The following is an 18,633-nucleotide window of genomic DNA, read 5'->3' on the forward strand; positions in this document are numbered from 1 at the left end:
TTCTTTTCTCAACAGTCACTGAATAATAGCGAGGATGCTGCGGATCCAATTAGGCTTAATCTCAATTATAAAAATATATATAATATATATTAATTATTAACGAAATACTAATGTTCTGAAAACTTTCTATACAATATACATTGTACCTACCCTCCTACTTCTACTCTATTTTTTTTACCCGAAACTTGCATTTGGTAATGTTACCCGTAGCTTGCATGATTTAACTGTTACATGATACATATTTTTTAACTTCTATCCTATATATAAATATAAGCCTAACCTATTGTGTTGCAACACAGAATTCTTCATAAGTTCTATCATTTGAAACTGGCTTGTTCTTCTTTATAAATTTCTCATAAACTTTTCATAAATTTTTTGACTTTATAACTTGTGTAAAAACATATAAATTAATCCATGGAGGGAGAATATGAGAATAATACCTGTGTCTCTGTTGAACCTCACGTATCTGGTCAAAATAAGTTAGCATCAGTGATTAAAGAAGTGAAAAAGCAAATATATTTTGCTTAATTATGGTGAATTTCCTTAATTTCAATAATGTTTCGTTGGTTACGTAAGCGTGTTGACTCTCTCCAGCGTTTCCATCGCCACTTCCTTTACTTCTGTCACTAGCATTGGTTTAGTGTTTAGTTCCTTTTTACATTCATCTCTTAACACTCTTTTTATGGTTTCACCAATAGAAATTTTCTCCTCTTCTTTTCCTTTATAATTTGAATTTGATGAAGAATTTGTTAAAAAATATTTCAACACCAATCAGAGCTGGTTACACCCTTCCATGGCATGGAAACTAGAAGCGATTACTTCATTGCCAACCGTTCCTTTTAAATCAACTAACTTTGTGTTCAACTCCTTGTTGGTTTCATATAATGACAGATGGGAATTGCAAGTGCGTTGGATACTTTGTGTGGCCAATCATATGGAGCAGGACAGCATCACATGTTAGGCATACACGCTCAGAGAGCCATGCTTGTTCTTACCATCCTTTGCCTACCCATCTCTATTGTTTGGGCAAACACAAAATCCATTTTGATTTTATTTGGGTAAGATCACGAAATCTCCACAGAAGCAGGAAGATATGTTCAGGTACTCATTCCATACCTTTTTGCTTCTAGTGTTCTCAAGTGTCAGACTAGATTTCCACAGACACAGAGCATTGGAGTTCCAATGATGCTCAGTTCTGGAGTAGCTACTGCACTGCATGCTGCTTTGTGTTGGGCTTTAGTGTTAAAAGATGGCTTAGGGAGTAAAGGAGCTGCCTTATCAAATTGTATATCGTATTGGGTGAATGTGTTGATACTCGCGTTATATATAAAGTTTTCTCCAAGATGTTCACAAACTTGGACTGGGTTTTCATTCAAGGCATTCCATAACATTCTTCTTTTTTGAAACTTGTTATTCTTTCTTCTATGGTTTGGTAAGTTTCTACTAACTGTTGCTTTCCTCACAGTTACACTGTTTGGTAAGTTCCAGACACCAAATTGGAGTGTATTTTAAGTTCGACTATACGTCATATTTTAGGCAACCAAAAGCGAATAGTAAAGGAAACAACGAGGACAAGTGGAATAAGAACATGTGGTAGGTTCATAGAAGGGACAAAGACTCGTTCCAAGCAATACGCAACATGGTGCCTCTGGAGAAAAATACATAATGGGACGAATCAAGAAAAAACATCCAATTAGTTCAATTAAATAACTCTAAACTTTATCATTTGCCGCTATTATACATCATTCCGACAGTAAACATCTGAACCAACTTCAATTTAATTTCATAAGGCACATGATAAATTGTTTGTTATTGCAAGATGTAATCTCTGATTCCACTGAACATTGTTTTCCCTCAAGTACAAATATTTTGTGCCACGTGATGACTTCTTTGTTCATCATTTATTATGTACACTACTTGCAAAACAATGGATAAATATAACAATAAAACAACAACAAAAACTCATCCACCGGGAACAAGTACTTACATTACTGCTGCAATAGCTCAAGGGCTTTCTGCAATGTAGGCCTAAACCTATTGAGATCTAGCATCACATTCTGTTGTTCCAAATACACAGACTTGAATCTTTCCCATCCAAGTTTCCCAATGGATGGGGGGTGCTTTATGATCATGTGATCTTGTGGATATTGCTGAATAAGAGTGCTTTCTTCCACACTTATCTTGTAATCCAAGTACTTTAGTCCCATATCCTTTGAGGGCAATTCGAAGTCATATTTGGCAAGCCATTCGAAACCACCATGAGGAACTACTTGTATCAAAACTGCATTCTCAGGAAGGAAAACAATGTTAGTGAGGCCGGCTCCATGAACTCCCAATAGCACATCACAAGAATTCACCACATTTGCAAAGTTTGACATGCTTCCACCAGCTTCCATTACGATCACCTCGAATCCGATGCTTCTAGCCATCTTTGCTATTTCAGCTGTGTTAGTGAATGATCTTGTTCTTCTTCTTGAAAGAATCAAAAGCCTTGGCTGCTGCTTCTTATTCTTATTATTCTCATCTTCACCCTCCTCTCTCAATTTGATTGCATTAACTCTCTTCAGTGAATAAGAGTCTCTCAGAAAACTCCTGAAGTCTTCGATGGAATAGGAGTACTTTTGAGGGTCAATGCTTAGTTCTTTCGGATACCTTTTGAGACCAACATTCACACCTGGGAAGCAGTGAACTTGGTCATCTTTGTCAATGTTCAAGACCTCATAATTGGACAGCTTACTGAGAATTGCTTGGTACTTAGAAATCCACCAAGGACGCATTTCGGACACGACAAATTTAACTTGTCCATTGAATTGTCTAGAAGTCAGAAACAGTGGGATGATGATGTCTGTGAATTCATGGAAGTGGTTGCCAATATAGCCTGAAGTAGAGAATATCACAGCTGGAACGCTGTGATGTTGTGTGCACTGTGGGAATTTCATGCCATCTTTCACTGCCTTTATTGACCATTCTCTTACACGCCTCATTGCTTCTGCATCGTTCTTTCGCGCATAAGGCCTTATGGTCCATGAGGAGTTTTCGGGCAAGATTGTTGTTTCAGGTGTCACAACGTAAACAGAGGAGGATTTTCCATGGACTCTGATATCTCCCTGTACTTGGCAAAAATTTGTCCTTTCTTCTGAAAAGCATCCTTGCTCCATTTTCTTTGTTTCTGTCTCTTCAACTGTAAAATGAAGAAGTTTCTGTCAAAATTATTGGCCTCATCACCACTATTCAAGTTTTCAAAATCATTTGCTTCATCACAATCAAATTATCGTCTATAAATGGACCTGAATCAATGTCTTACCTCTGGCTATTCGTGGAAAGTTGCTAGTTTCATTCAGCATCAGCATTTTGGTGTCAACGCTGACATAGAGCTTCAGCTTCACTGTGATGAAACAGAAACAAGAAGTAAGAACTAAGAAATGAACATGAGTAATCCACCATGCATCATGCATGTATGTTTATTAAGAACTAAGAGTTGAGGACTCACAATCATGAATAGAACCTATGTAAGGCTTAAAGACTGTGCAAAGACTCAAAACTATTATTAAGCATCCCACAAATGCTCCATATCCCAATTTTTTCTGCTCATAACGGCTAAAGCTTTTGGCAAATATTGAATTGTACATCATTTTGGAATTTGGATGGATATGATCAGATAATACCAATCAATCTTATGCAGCTCTGAACACTGAGGAGACTAACTAAAATGCTGCCTCACATTAACAAATAGAAGTCATTTATGCTTAGTGGATCACCATTCACAACTAGTATGTTGGCCTCCACATACTTTCTTGAACCAGGAGGATCCTCTATATACTAATATAGTATTCCCTAGAAATGAATATGATTTTTTGGTTGACTGTTTAGACATGGAATCCTTTACAATCATTACTATTAGTTAGCTTATATTCTTTATTTCTATTTCTTTCTTCATGTATCAACCAGCTTGAACTGCCTGCAGGGCCCACCTTTGAAAAATATTAACCAACTACAGCTTCTTTAAAATTTTTTGATTTTTTCATATCATCAATTATTGCAATCACCCTGAGTTAGTACTTAGTACCACTACTAGCTAGCACTACACTTCCATAGTTGGTGTCACAAAGTTATTTTTACTTATAGAATCAACCTCTGCATGAAGAAAGGCACTTCAGTTAACGTAAGAAACAAAAAACCAAGGACACACACAAAATGATTAAAGTGTAGCATGGACCATTTTATAATTAGAATAGTATGTTGAATATAAGTATATAACCTAATAGATGAACGTGGCATCATATATAAGAAGAGTTTACAAAAGTTAAATTAGATTGTCGGCAGGAATTGAATTGAAGCTGGTTTTAATTAATAATTAACGTTAATTGTAGCAAGAGAAATTGAAATGAAACAAGGCGTTTGGTAGCAGAGAGTAAGACATGTTAACAAGCTTAGTATTTTTCTAATTGTTTTTGTACAGTAGGGTGGGGTGCATGATGAAGCAGAAGTAGTAGGGGCTTTCCAATGGTTCCATATGTTTGATTTCTTGTAGAGGAATGCGTGTGCCTCATAAAATAGTTAATTAGTATTTTTTTATTTTCCAAGTTAGGTTTGGATTTGATTATCTCGGAGTGCAACCACCCTAGTCCTTAGCTGGTTGAGACACACGGAGGGATGCACGTATAGGAACTCAACATATTTAGAAGCAAGGTATCGAATAATCCAAACACAAAACACTCAACTAACAAATCATTGACCTTTATATTTTGTTACATCGCATGCCAATTTTGATCTTCATAATTATAGATTATAAGTCAGCGTTAGGTAGTAAATTGTGGGAGTAGGAGCATACATAATATATATGTAACTGCAATGTGCCCTCACAGTGCGATCAACAATGCTGAGTTTTTTCCTTTTAATTCCACTTCTGTTTTTAAACGTAAATTGGTTCGAATTACTATGTTTTATTTTAATCAATTTTTGTTAGGACAGGGATCGCCGGATGGAAAAAACATACTAGTTCTCCCTAAACCTAAATTTAAAGCTATTTCAAAGTCACTGGATCATCTCTCATATGATTGGCCGAATTGGTTGACTAAGTTATAAATAAAATAGTTATATAAAGTTCTATTTTTTTAATAATAAATAATTTTTTAATTATATTTTTTTATTAAATTAATTATTATTTTTGTATTTTAATAATTTATTAATTAGTTTGTATTATATTTTTTAAGTATGTTTTTTAAAAATATTAATAAATCAAATAATTATGATGAATAGAAAGAATATGTTATGACCAATAAAAGTATTTTGTATTTTTTTTTAATTTATAGATGTTCAATAAAATTTAATATTTATTTCAATAATTGTATATAATAAAAAATAAATTAATTTAAATAAATAAATATAAATATAAATAAATATAAAAATATTAAAAATTTTAGATTATATATATATATATATATAATTAGAATATATATTAACAAAGATAAACTTAGTGTAATAGGCTAATAGCAAAAGAAAATTTAAGTTTCTCATTTTTCAAGAATATTTTGAAATTAATTCCAAAATCTCTACCGCTAGATTATTGGTGTACTAGAAGCTTCTTAAACGTAAAGGGCCTTACATTTTTTTTGGTGCTCAAGGGCCTTACATTATACTCATACATATTGGGCTTCCAATTTTTTCTTCTTTTACGTCCTCGTCTCCTCACCCAGACACTCACTCTTGTCCCTTAAAATTACTAAAAGGTGAGTTCTTTGATACAGAAAGATTGCGTTCCGAATTTGCCGAAATGCTTCAGCACCCAATGGAATATGGACAAGTATTATCATGTCACATGATTCATGTAGTCTAACAAAGGTAGAGAAATTTTAGCCGTTGAATTTCTTGTTCATTTCCAATCTAATTGTTACTGATACTCAACAAATTAGTATTTAAAAAGCTGAGTATTTTGAAGCATGCATATGGATATTAAGTATTTTGAAGCACACATATGGATATTGTTATATGCTTTATTTTGTTACAATATCTTATACAAGGTAGGGATATTATGGCTGTACACTCTGAGTCAGGTTCGCAGGAGAAGAAATCAGGCAATGGATTGAATGAGTTACTGATTTGTATTGCCGAGAACATGCAGAACAACATAAAGATTATCTATTACAGTTTACAGGTTTGTTTCTATAGTAGATAGATTTAACATACTATCTTGAATACATTTATACAGCCAGGAGTATTATATTTGGGATGGACTACTAAGTAGCAAGAATGGTTTGCCTCTTTTCTTTCTCTACCAGCTTATTTGGGATGGTGATTTGGTATGGATTCCAATGTGTGGTTCTACTCGAGTGCTTGAAATGCATATATAAAGCACTCTTAGGAAAAGGAAAAAGAGTGAAAAAGATAGTGTTATATGCCTTATTTAGTTTTGTTGTTGTTAAGGAAACTTGCTGACAAGGTTGCAGCTGCTGACTATTTTGTGAATCTGAAAAATAACTTGCAACATTTTTAGTGACAAATAGGTACTTATGAATTTTCTATGTAAGTCTTAAGAAGAAAGGTGTATTAATGACTAGTCAAATTGACGGATGGAACATTAATATGGCATTTGCAGTTTGTGGGACTACACAAACATTGTCATGAATTTCCTCTCTGGATCCAGTGAGGTAGATGGAAGTAAAAGTTTTGCCTGGCTTCAATACTTCGATGTTGTTATCACTGGCAGGTCATGTTCTTTTCCAAGGATCTGTATTTGTTTATGTTTGTTTGCCACATCATTCTGGATATTGTGAATTTTTTCCTATATTATCAAATTATAGAATTTTCATTTCCACAACATGCAAGCTTTGTTACGTCCCTGTATTATTTTGTGCATTGTACTTGCAATTTGTTTCCCTTTGATGAGATATCATGAATCACACATTTTACAAACTAGATAATTTAAAAGAAACATATAAGTTAAAACTAACATATTTTATGAGAATATAACATGACTTTTCCTTGTTAACCCAATCAATTCTTCAATTCATGCAGTGCAAAGCCAGGATTTTTTCATGAGAAAAATCACCCCAACCTATTTGGGGTTGTGCCTGAGACTGAAATGCTTCTCAATACAGATAGTGTTATATAGCCAGGATTTCTTAGGTTAGCAGTACAGCAGATTATATTATTGATTTCTTCAATGGTCTTGTGGGTTGATTTAAGAACTCTAGTAATTGTTGGTTGCTGTTATACCGAAGTTTCTTGTGAAAATTTGAATGCTTTTACATGTAGGTTCTGTATGTTGGGGATCACATTTACGGAGCTATACTACGCAGCAAAAAGGTTCTTGGTATATCATATGATTCCTTCCAGCTATTATATTAAATATATTTTTGCATTCAATTCTATTAACTAGTCTTTTATGGCATCTCTTCTAGCTATGATCTGCGGAATAGTACAGATACATGAAAATCTGAGACTGAAATTGATGAAATTTTTCAATAAATGAATCAACTCGCTGCTGGCTTATGTAGAATTCCTTCTTAAAAAATTTATTTGTATTCGCGGATTCTCGAAGTAACTTATATCTTATTGTGATGCTATGTTCTCAACGAGCAGGATGGAGGACCATGCTTGTAATACCAGAGCTTGAGAAGGAGGTTCAGCTTCTGAGGGAGTCAAGAGATACCCGCAAGGTACATTTAAATTTTATTATATATATATTTTTTAATTTTATTTTTGTTATTTTGAAAATTTTGAACAAATGGCCAGGATAAATTAGTCCATAAAGGATTGAGTTATGCTACACTGCTAGAATTTTAACAGAGGTCAAGTAAAGTCAATTGTTATCATTCAATAGAATAAAGTGGTAGGAATGCTACGCCTATCTAAGAATCAACAATCATATCAATTTTTTTGGTATGGTAAAATAGTTCTGGTTGTCTATCATTTTTAAGAATACTCTTTAATAGGTATTTGATGCTTTTAATAAGGCATTCTTTTGAATTCTTATCCCTCTTGTTGATTGACAATTAACAAGCCAATACACATTCAGGAAGAATTTTACATATATAGTCTTGTACAGGAACTTCAATTCCTGAGGAGCGAGCGTGATCGCATTGAAGATGAGATACATCATTTGTAGTGGTCTCTCAAGTTAGTATAACACTAGACCTCTCATAAGTCCTACTCATTTTCTGTCTGCGGTCTTAGAGTAGTGCATTATTTTTCAAATTAAAAAACTTACCAATGTTTTTTTTCTACTTCAGTTATAGGGGAAAAGTTGAATTGTGACTATACCGAAATTTTCCAAATATATGAAGAGATTATAAGCATAAAGGATTTTTCTATACACACCAAGTTTAATGGTAATAATTATACTCGATTCTAAAAGTTGAACTATATGCTATGATTCCTTATGTTTTAATTAGATTTCTTGTGAGGGGAGAAGAATGGTAGTTGATTTTGATTTTATTTTTTCCTTTTTGTTTTACCATTTTATTTTGCAATTGAGCCTATCTTGAGTGAAAATCTACTTCTTGGCTTTGCTTCAAGATTCAAGTTCATGCTACAGTAGTAAGTGAGTAATGAACATTTTATTTTGTGTCTTTTTTAAGTTAATATTTTAAAATGTGTATTTTTTGTTGAGTTTGATATATTTATTTTCACGTACTTTAGTACTTAGTAAGTGCTTTGTTGACTTCACAACCTCTTTAGATAAAGTAGTTTTATATTGTTCAATATTTTTAGTAAATAATTTACAAATAAGTGTTTTTCTAGTTAATATTTTGGAATTATCTATGAGTTTAATATTGTTTATTTAGTGTTTTTAATGTTAATATCTCAAGTTTAACCTATGATGTAAAGAAAATAAGTTATAGTAAAGAAAAATGGTATAAATTATTATAGTTGGTAAGTCTTTTTTAAGCTTATGTATGAAATTGTGGCGGTTCAAAGCCATCGCATTCTTTTTAAAAAATGCACATAAATTTGCGGCGGTTGTGTAACCATCGCAATTATTTTTAAAATTTCGCTTACTAAAATAGATAATCGCTGCAAGATCATCAACATGATTAGCAACGGTTGTGCCAGCGGTTCGTAAAAACTACCGCAAAATCAAATAGCCACGCCCTAAATTACAATGATTATATGTCGTTTTGTGCCGATTTAAAATCGTCGCAATTCTCCAAAAAAATTGCCGCTATTTACTGGTTCGAATAAGTAATTAAGATGTAGAATTCGAATAAGTAATTTTTGTACACCCTTCTTTAGTAGGGTGAATGCAACAAACCATTAAATTGTTATACCCTACAATAATTTATTATGAGTCCAGTTTAATCTTAATTTACATCGATCTAACTCGACTTATTTACAAACCTACTTATATTATATACCAAAAATAAATATACAATAACAATATATGCTTAATATATTATAGTTAAAATTTTATTATCTCCTTATCATATTATTTTAGTTAATTATTACACGCTACTTGAAAAACTTAATTTATCTAATTATAAAATTACTAAACTATTATTATTTATTTTTTATTAACAACAGAACAAAACATAAAAAAACTATAAAGTAATTACTTTAGAGTGAAAAACACCAATGTATGGGTATTTAATAATTAATTATTTATTAAATATATCATGTAATTTTGTAGAAAGTAAAAATTATAAAATACTTAATATATATTATATTCAAAAGTGAAAATAATAATTTTAGTGAATAAAAACTGTTTTCTATAAGGCAACAAATACTATATATGGATCAAAATGAAATTTATATTTGTTTAGTAGTGCAAGTTTGCATACTAGTTGAATGAAATTTTAAAATATTTTAATCAGCAAGCACCATGTTTTAACAAATATATATATATAGCAATGTTAGAAACTTAGAATCGAAGTACCACACCACCCCATGACAACTACATGCATTTCTAGTTTCATAATAGGACAAATTTTACTCTCCAATATACTTTACACAGCTTAACTAACTCCGTTAGTATTTGGAACGTGGAAGTTGCCTCCCATCTTCCCTTTATTCATGCAACATGCATGATATACCGGCCATAACATAATCCTCTTTATAAACTTCTCAACTTTGGCCAAGAACAATGCATGTATATTCGAACTCGTTAAAGCTGATGATAATGATAATGATAATGATAAAAGAGAAGCAGCTATGTTTTGCAGGATCTTTGATAATAGTGGCTCTTCTAAATGTCGCAATTGAAGTTATCTCAGCGAGTTGGCTATCCCGCGTTTCCATAGCCACTTCCTTTTCTTCCATCACTGGCATTGGCTTAATTGGTCGGTTCCTTTTACATTCTTTCGTTATTAACACCCTTTTTACAGTTTCTTCCATCGGATTTTTCTCCTCTTCTTTTGATTTATAATTTGAATTTGTTAAAAAATATCAAATAAATATAATCCGAACTGAACTATCCCGATATTTTGTTCGGGTTAGTTATGAAAATATTTCAACACCAATCAGACCCGGTTATTCCCTTCCATGGCATGGAAACTGAAGTTATTACCGATTCGTTGTCAACTATTTCTATTGAATTGACTAACTTTGTTTCAACTCCTTGTTGGTTTCATACAATAACAGATGAAAATGGCAAGGGCTTTGGATACCTTTTGTGGCCAATCATATGGAGCAAGGCAGCATCGGCATCGCATGTTAGGTGCACAGGTATGCTAAGTTGCTAACAGAATGTTAAAATAACTCCATTTATTAATTAAAGTCAGGTAAATCCTCAAAGTTTTTGAAAAATTATTAAATGGGATTTATTAGATACTTAGTAGTAACATTACCGAATTTAGAACATACATAAAGAAAAGAATTTTGATGTGGTGCAATTCAATATATAATAACTCACTTGTTTTTGGATTGCTAACACTTATTTTTATTTAGTTTGGAAAAAAAACTAATTTATTATATACAAATGATTTAATTAAAAATAGCTTCATTTGAAATTAATCGTAAGTAAATTTTTACCTATTAAATTGTTAATTCTTTTCAGTTACTGACTTACTGTCTTTTTCTATAGAAGAAACAAATTGAACTACACACAAAACTAAAAATACTATTAAAAAAAACCAAAAAGAAAGTAAGTAAAAAGTTGGCATCTCTTGCTCCCAATCAATGCAGCCAATTATAATGATCAGACCAAGTACTTCGACAATATAAGAGCACGTTGATTCCAAGCCAAATTCCCTACACAATATGTACATAATTAAACCACTCCACATAATAATAACTATAAACTATTTAGATAGACTTCGGTTTGGTACTTAGATACCTTTACTCTAATATGTAAAACAAAAGCTAATATGATAGCTAACCGAACTCTAACTATATAATAAGATCCTAAATTAATAATAGCACCAATTTTTCTGCCGTTTACATCCTCTAACGATTCTTGAATCAAGTTAAGTATCAATACATTCACCCAATAAGAGATACAATTTGATATAGCAGCCCCTCTACTTCTTAATCCAAATTTATACACCAACACCTAACAACACAAAGCAACATCATCGGAATTACAATACAATGGTGTATCTGTAAAAATCTAGTCTAACACTGAAGAAGACTAGAAGCAAAAAAGCATGGGTGTTCTTCATAAATTGTTATTTTCGGACGGACTGAAGGGTATTCTTTCACGAATGGTCAGAGGATGTGGTTGGCAAAAAAATTGGTTTTATTACAGTCTTATTATGTAGGTGGAGTTCCGTTATTAGGTTTCCTTTTGTGTATTAGAGCAAAGGTATGTAAATACCAAATTGAAGTCTATATAGTTATTATATGTGGAGCAACTTAATTATGTACATATATTGTATAAGGACTATGGCTTGAAATCATATGTACCTTTGTTATTCAAGTACTCGTCTTATCATCATAACTGTATGCATTGATTGGGAATAAGGGTGTCACCTTTTTATTTACTCTCTTCTTGGTTTTTCTTGGTACTTTTAGTTGTGCGGGTTAATTACTCATATCCTTTAATATATTTCTTTGTGCAGACAGTGACAGTTACTGAAAAATTAACCATTCAATAACATAAAGACGTTTTTTGAATCCACGTTGATGTAAATTGAATTGCACCACACGAAATAAAATACTTTCCTTCATGTATGTTCTAAATTTGTATAATATTAATACTAACTAGCCAATGAATCTCATTTAATAATTATCCAAGAATTAGTGCTTGTTTGGGTGCTATTAAATTGATTTAAAAAAATTTAATGAAAAAATATATTGTTTATTTTTTAGTGTGTTTGATAAATTTCTAATAGTAAAAATAAAAATATTAAAAAAATAAAAAATATCTTTTTTAAAAAGTTACAATTCATATTTTTTTAAAATTTTTTTTAAAAAAATATATTTTTCACCTAATAAATGAACAAAAAAATATTTTTATCTTATTTTATCCAAACATAATTAATAAATAAAAAAATATTTTTTCATGAGATATCCAAACATAAAATTATCTTTATTTTATAAAATATCTTTTTAAAAAAATTATTTTAAAAAAAATCTTTTTTAAAAAATGATGCTCAAACAAACCCTTAATTAACTAAATTAAGGATTCACCTGAGTTTAATCAATAGATGGAGTATTTTAACCTTATGTTCACATAGCCTGGCATGTATAGCCGTATAGGCACCATTTCAATTCCAAAAAAAATTTCTTTGATTAAGAATCTCATATTCGTCTCTTCAATTCATTGCACCGAATTATATCCAAAAATTTTCGCTTTGAGCTTTAAAAGATTGAAAAGATGTTTATACTTTCTATGATTTTTTAATAATTCATTTGTTTTGTCTTGTATTTTGTTTATTTTTAAATAAGATATAAAAATACTATTTTATTTATTATTTTTTTTTACCTTTGTTCATGTCAGTTTATGTGTTTTTTTTTATTAAAGATAGAAGACTCGAACCCACAACCTCTTAATTAAGTAGGAGGAGATTGCCATTTGAGCTATAACTCATTGCCTAATTTATGTGTTTTTTATTTTAATAAATAAATTAAATATAATAATTACTAAAATAAATAATTTAAAAAATATTTTCTGAAATAAATATCCTTCTTTTATTTCGTTTACAGGTAGACGCGACACGCGTACATATATTTGTAAAAAGAATTTCTGAAAATGATAAAAAAATATTAATAATATCAATAATCCAAATTTTTAGTATGTAATTAGTACATAAAAAAATTGGTAGGAGAAATTAAAATGAATATATTTGATCAATTTGTATTCAAAAAGAATACATACAAATTTTAGATTAAATTATGATCCAATTATAAGGAGCTTGGGTGAGTAAAGATATGGCGCCTCTCTTTACCACTGTGCCATCTTGTTCTTATTAATATAGGTGACTAAAAATTAAATATATAATAAATTTTTATTTATATTTTTATTCTTTTAAATATAGATTGACATAGATACTAACACAAGTAATAACACATAATATATAAACACATTGATATTGATTGTGTTATTTTTTATTTTCTCTTGTTCATTTAAATTGAGAAAATATTTTGTATTAGTGACAAATTTACTATCTGTTTTTATACCATAAATTATATCTAAGAATTGATATTTGATTGTCATTAGTATATTTTTTGAAAACATGTATTTAACTTTTAATTTTAATTTATTTTTATAATTTTATATTTTTATTTAATTATGACCGGGTTAACCGGTTGAACTTGTGACCCACCGGTTGAACCAGTGACTCAGTGACCCAGTAATCTGGCCGGGTCGATTACCGGATCGGTTTTGATAACTATGTCACTAAGCTAGAGGTACGCAATACATTCAGTCTTACTCTAAATTACTTTACACTACTCTTACTTATTTGAAAGTTGGAGTCCCTTTGCAGGTGCCCAACGCCGCCTTCCCAGCACACAAACGACGTTCCACACTTTGTGCTCCAAGGAAGGCCGGTTCGAACCCCCACGAGACGAGCTATACCTTGGAGCGTCGAATCCACACAGAAACACCTGATATTATAGTTAAATCGATATAATAATATACGTATCTCGAATGAACGTATTTTTTAAATGATAAATTATCTACATTTTACCTATTTTAAAAAATATTTTATTTATTTAATTTAAATATAAAAACCTGCTTATTTTTTTTCTTAAACTACTAAATTAGTATTTAAAATCTGAAAATTACTTAGACCACCATTCCTTTATTTATGTAACACATAATATATACTACCTTTCTTTTATTCATATCATATATAAGAGAATGAATTTCAAATTTACTAAGTATATTGGTGTTCTAAATTTCTAATTATTTTAACTGTCAGTTACAAAAATATATAATACATATTAATTAAAATTAACGATTAAAATTAATGTTACACTAATATTCTAACAACTCTCTATACAGTATACATTATACCTACCCTCCTAATTTAACTGCACATCTTTATTCATATATGTTACATGTGATACATATTTTTCTACTTCTATTCTATATATAAATATAAACCTAACTTATTGTGTTACAACCCAAAACTCTTCATAAGTTATATCATTTGAAACTGGCTTGTTCTTCCTTATAAATTTCTCATAAACTTTTCATAAACTTTTTGACTCCACAACTTGTGTAAAAACGTATAAATTAGTTCATGGTGGGAAAATATGAGAATAATATCGTATTTCTGTTAAATCTCACGTATCTGGTCAAAATAAATTAAGGTTAGTAATTAAAGAAGTAAAAAAATAAATATATTTAGTAGAATCTTTAATTACGGTGAATTTTATTAATTTCGTCATTAAACTTATTTTAATAATGTTCATTAGTTACGTAAGCATTTTCATGGCCACTTCTTTTAGACAGAATTTACCTAAAAGAAGTGGCCATGGAAACACTGGAGAGAGTCAACATGCTTACGTGACTAACGAACATTATTAAAATAAGTTTAATGACAAAATTAATAAAATTCACCATAATTAAAAGTTCTACCAAATATATTTGCCTTTTCATTTCTTTAATCACTGACCTTAAGTTATTTTCACTCGATACGTGAGGTTCAGCAGAGACATGGTATTATTCTCCTATTCTCCCTCCATGGACTAAATTATATGTTTTTACACAAGTTAAAAGTTTATGAAAAATTTATGAGAAATTTATAAAAAAGAAAGAAGCCAATTTCAAATGATAGAACTTACCTTCTGTTTTTTTTTTTTGTGACTAAACTTACCTTCTGTGTTGCAACACAATAGATTAGGTTTATATTTTTATATAGAATAAAAGTAGAAAAATATGTATCACATGTAACATACATCAATAAAGATGTGCAGTTAAATCATGCAAGTTACGGGTCAAAAAATAGAGTAAAAGTAGGAGAGTAGGTATAATGTATAGTGTATAGAAAGTTTTAAGAATATTAGTATTTTATTAATTTTAATTGTTAATTTTAATTAATATATATTATATATATTTTTGTAATTGAGATCAATACTTAAAATAATTAGAAGACTAATATATTTAGTACATTTGAAATTCATCCTCTCATCTATTATATAAATAAAAAAAATAGTATATTATGTGTAATACATAAATAAAGGAATGGTAGTCTAAGTAATTTTTAGATTTTAAATACTAATTTAGTAATTTAAGAGATGAAATTATGCAGGTTTTTATATTTAAATTAAATAAATAAAATATTTTTTAAAATATATAAGATGTAGACAATTTATCATTTATGTGCATCCAAAATATGAATATTATTGTACCTATTTAACTATAATATTAAATATTTATATTATTGTACTCATAATTAAATATTTAATTTAAAAAAATAATTATTTAAATGTTTTAAATTAAAAAACTATGATATGTGCAAAACTTTTTTTATACAGCGGTATAATGTTTTAGATGAATATAATTTAAATTAATAATTTAATTTAATTTAATTTAATAAAATAAATATATTTGTATTTGTACGATTAATTATGAGTATTGTCTAATTAATTTTTAAATTATTTTTAAAAATAAATTCAAATAATAAATGGTAAGTAATAAACGAATTCTAATAAAGATATTGTATGGCCAGTAAGCATCTTATATTTTAAAAATAACAAGTTATCTAATTACTGCTTTTACTATATTAATTTTTTCAAATAATTTAAATCAATAATTTAATTTAATTTAATTTAATAAAATAAATATACTTGTAATCGTATGGTTAATTATGAGTATCCTAATTAATTTTTAAAATTTTTTAAAATTATTATTAAAAAAGACAATACTAAACTTTCTATAGTATAGCCATCAACAAGATAAAGATGAATAGATCTCTATCCTAGATAGATCATGTTTATTTTCAAGGCACTGGTTTCATCTTTCCGGTCATAATTTCACCAGTAAGTGTATGGAGCTACTAATGGTGAGGGAACTATAATCTAAATTACAAATCTGAGTCCTTGTGCCCTTTTTTAAGATCTGGGAGTCCTTGTTCTTGTAAAGGGTGATGTAAATTGAATTGCAAAATAAAATACTTTCCTTTATGTATGTTCTAAATTTGGATAATGATCCGTTCCACTTAACTCGAACTTCACCAACAAACTCAAAATCAGAATCAGCAAAACAAAATAAAGCAAAATAATTTTTTCGCAAATCTCTCTACACTCAAACCATCGAAGTCTCAATAATCGAAATAATAGCAAACACGACTCTATCAAACTTAACGGAAGTTCAATAGACTAATAATATAAATCCAGAAGATGAGTCCAGTAAGAGGTACGCGATTCATTCCAATCTTATTCTGAACTCTCTCACACTCATACTTACTTGAGCGTTGGAGTCCCTTTTCAGGTATCCAACGCCGCCTCCCCAGGAGAAGACGACGTTCCACTCCCCTCGCTCCAAGAAAAGCCAGTTCAGCGCTAGCTGAACGAGCTATACCTCGGAGACCTATTTTCACACAGGAACATTTGGTGCCCACCGTAGGCCACGATTTTTCTAACCCCACAACTTCTCTTCCCATATATCTGTATACTCTTTTTTGCAAGTTGCGACGCATGGCAGACGAGTGCAGCCACGCTCCCTCGAACACCAATCAGGCCGAAATTTTGGCAATCAACGAAGCCTCAAGACCGAGAACCAAAGAATGGCCGAGCTCCTACGATAAATGGAGCATGACCGAAGTAAAGAAGAACACAAAAGTGCCGAAAACAAAGACAACAATGACGAGCACACTTCGGAAACTAAGCACACCATCCCTAAAGTCACCAAAACGACCACCAAAAAGAGAACCAACCCCTTCGCAAAAGAAGTCATGAGTTTCGAAATGCCCCAAAATTTTACCTTACCGTCAACCCTAAAGCCCTACAATGGAATAGGAGACCCGAATGACCACGTCACCAAGTTCCAAGCCATGATGTTCATGAATAAGGATTCCGACCCGATCTTATGTCGTACCTTCCCAACTTTCCTAGACGGAGCCACCTTGATTTGGTTTTCCAACCTCCCTGAAGGTTCCATTTCAAACTTCGACAAACTAGCTGACCAGTTCATTAACCACTTCACCGCGTCCAAAATATACGTCCATAACTCTGACTACCTAAGCGCACCATTAAACAAGGACCGAACGAAAGCCTAAAGGACTACATGACCAGGTTTGCCGAAGCAACCAACGAGATACCTAACCTAAACCCCGAAGTCCACCTCCACGCTTTGAAGAGCGGCCTCCGACCAGGGAAATTTCAAGAGTCCATAGTCATTGCAAAACCTAAAACTCTGGCCGAGTTCCGCAAAAAAGCAACGACACAAATCGAGGTCGAAGAATTCCGAGCACTGCAGAAAGCAAATAAACCTACCTCGAACAGAGAGGAGGAAAGGCAAAACAGACAATCCAACAACAGAACGGATCAAAGACCTTTCAGGCTAACGCCTAAATTCGACAACTATACTCCCCTGAATGCGAAAAGGGAGGACATTATAAAGGACATTTTGCACTCGAAGCTCATCAAACCCCAAACAGGGCTGATACATACCAGGACCAACGACATGTGGACAGGTCAAAATACTGCGCCTTCCACAAAAAAATATGGTCATACTACAGACGACTGCGTAATAGCCAAATATGTTCTCGAAAAGCTCGCCTGCCAAGGACTGCCAGACAAATATATTGACAACCGAGGACGAAAGCGAAATACAGAAGATCTCGGCCAACACACCAAAACAACTGACAATTCCCAAGATAAAGGGAAAAAGGTAGACACAGATATCAATCCACCACGTAGAATAATAAACTGTATTTCTGGTGGTTTTGCAGGTGGCGGATGTGCAAACTTGGCAAGAAAAAGATCATACCGAGCTATGATGACGATGACAGAATCAACCCCTTCCGAACATGCAAACAAGGACAAGCCAAAAATCTCATTCACCCCTGACGATTATAAGGCAAACGATCGAAACCTGGACGACCCAGTCGTCATCACTGCACAGGTCGGAGAACCACTGGTAAAGAAAATCCTGATGGATCAAGGAAGTAGCGCAGACATACTCTTTTACTCAACGTTCCAAAAGATGAAACTGAGTGACAAGAACCTCTAACCCTCATCAGGAGAACTGGTAGGTTTCTCAGGTGAGCGTGTTTCAATTCGAGGCTATATTTGGTTACAAAC

The 18,633-nt window shown here is 31.4% G+C and overlaps 3 protein-coding genes across 19 annotated transcripts; 2 read left to right on the forward strand and 1 right to left on the reverse strand.

Moving 5' to 3' along the window:
- Nucleotides 1–1,693: 1,693 nt before the first annotated feature.
- On the reverse strand, nucleotides 1,694–3,872 carry LOC107631775 (alpha-1,3-arabinosyltransferase XAT3). Its single transcript, XM_016335320.3, has 3 exons — nucleotides 3,491–3,872; nucleotides 3,305–3,385; nucleotides 1,694–3,181 (listed from the first exon to the last, which is right to left on the reverse strand). The coding sequence occupies exons 1-3, from the start codon at nucleotides 3,630–3,632 to the stop codon at nucleotides 1,989–1,991; spliced, it is 1,416 nt and encodes a 471-aa protein (XP_016190806.1). The 5' UTR covers nucleotides 3,633–3,872; the 3' UTR covers nucleotides 1,694–1,988.
- A 1,834-nt stretch (nucleotides 3,873–5,706) lies between these two features.
- On the forward strand, nucleotides 5,707–15,564 carry LOC107631772 (uncharacterized). Of its 17 annotated transcripts, none has more exons than XR_015906963.1 (9): nucleotides 5,707–6,706; nucleotides 7,015–7,125; nucleotides 7,255–7,305; nucleotides 7,582–7,658; nucleotides 8,048–8,330; nucleotides 10,148–10,277; nucleotides 10,579–10,662; nucleotides 13,716–13,788; nucleotides 13,866–15,564. XR_015906963.1 is itself a non-coding variant. In XM_088506736.1 (6 exons), exons 1-5 carry the CDS (start codon nucleotides 6,652–6,654, stop codon nucleotides 8,105–8,107), a joined length of 354 nt encoding a protein of 117 aa, XP_088362862.1. In that variant the 5' UTR covers nucleotides 5,707–6,651; the 3' UTR covers nucleotides 8,108–8,118; nucleotides 8,232–9,514. The 17 variants fall into 17 exon arrangements, 2 of the variants coding, with proteins under 2 accessions (XP_088362862.1, XP_088362860.1); XR_015906966.1 differs by lacking the exons at nucleotides 13,716–13,788; nucleotides 13,866–15,564 and having other exon boundaries at nucleotides 5,707–6,154; nucleotides 6,424–6,503; nucleotides 6,596–6,706; nucleotides 10,579–12,186; XR_015906975.1 differs by lacking the exons at nucleotides 13,716–13,788; nucleotides 13,866–15,564 and having other exon boundaries at nucleotides 5,707–5,841; nucleotides 6,025–6,154; nucleotides 6,596–6,706; nucleotides 10,579–12,186.
- Nucleotides 15,565–17,614: 2,050 nt separating this feature from the next.
- Nucleotides 17,615–18,562, forward strand: LOC107633918 (uncharacterized). The gene has a single exon (XM_016337509.1). It carries the CDS (start codon nucleotides 17,615–17,617, stop codon nucleotides 18,560–18,562), a length of 948 nt encoding a protein of 315 aa, XP_016192995.1.
- Nucleotides 18,563–18,633: the final 71 nt, after the last annotated feature.

The sequence above is a fragment of the Arachis ipaensis genome, chromosome B3 (genome assembly GCF_059453495.1).
Source record: "Arachis ipaensis isolate K30076 ecotype BB chromosome B3, ASM5945349v1, whole genome shotgun sequence".
Classification (NCBI taxonomy): domain Eukaryota; kingdom Viridiplantae; phylum Streptophyta; class Magnoliopsida; order Fabales; family Fabaceae; genus Arachis; species Arachis ipaensis.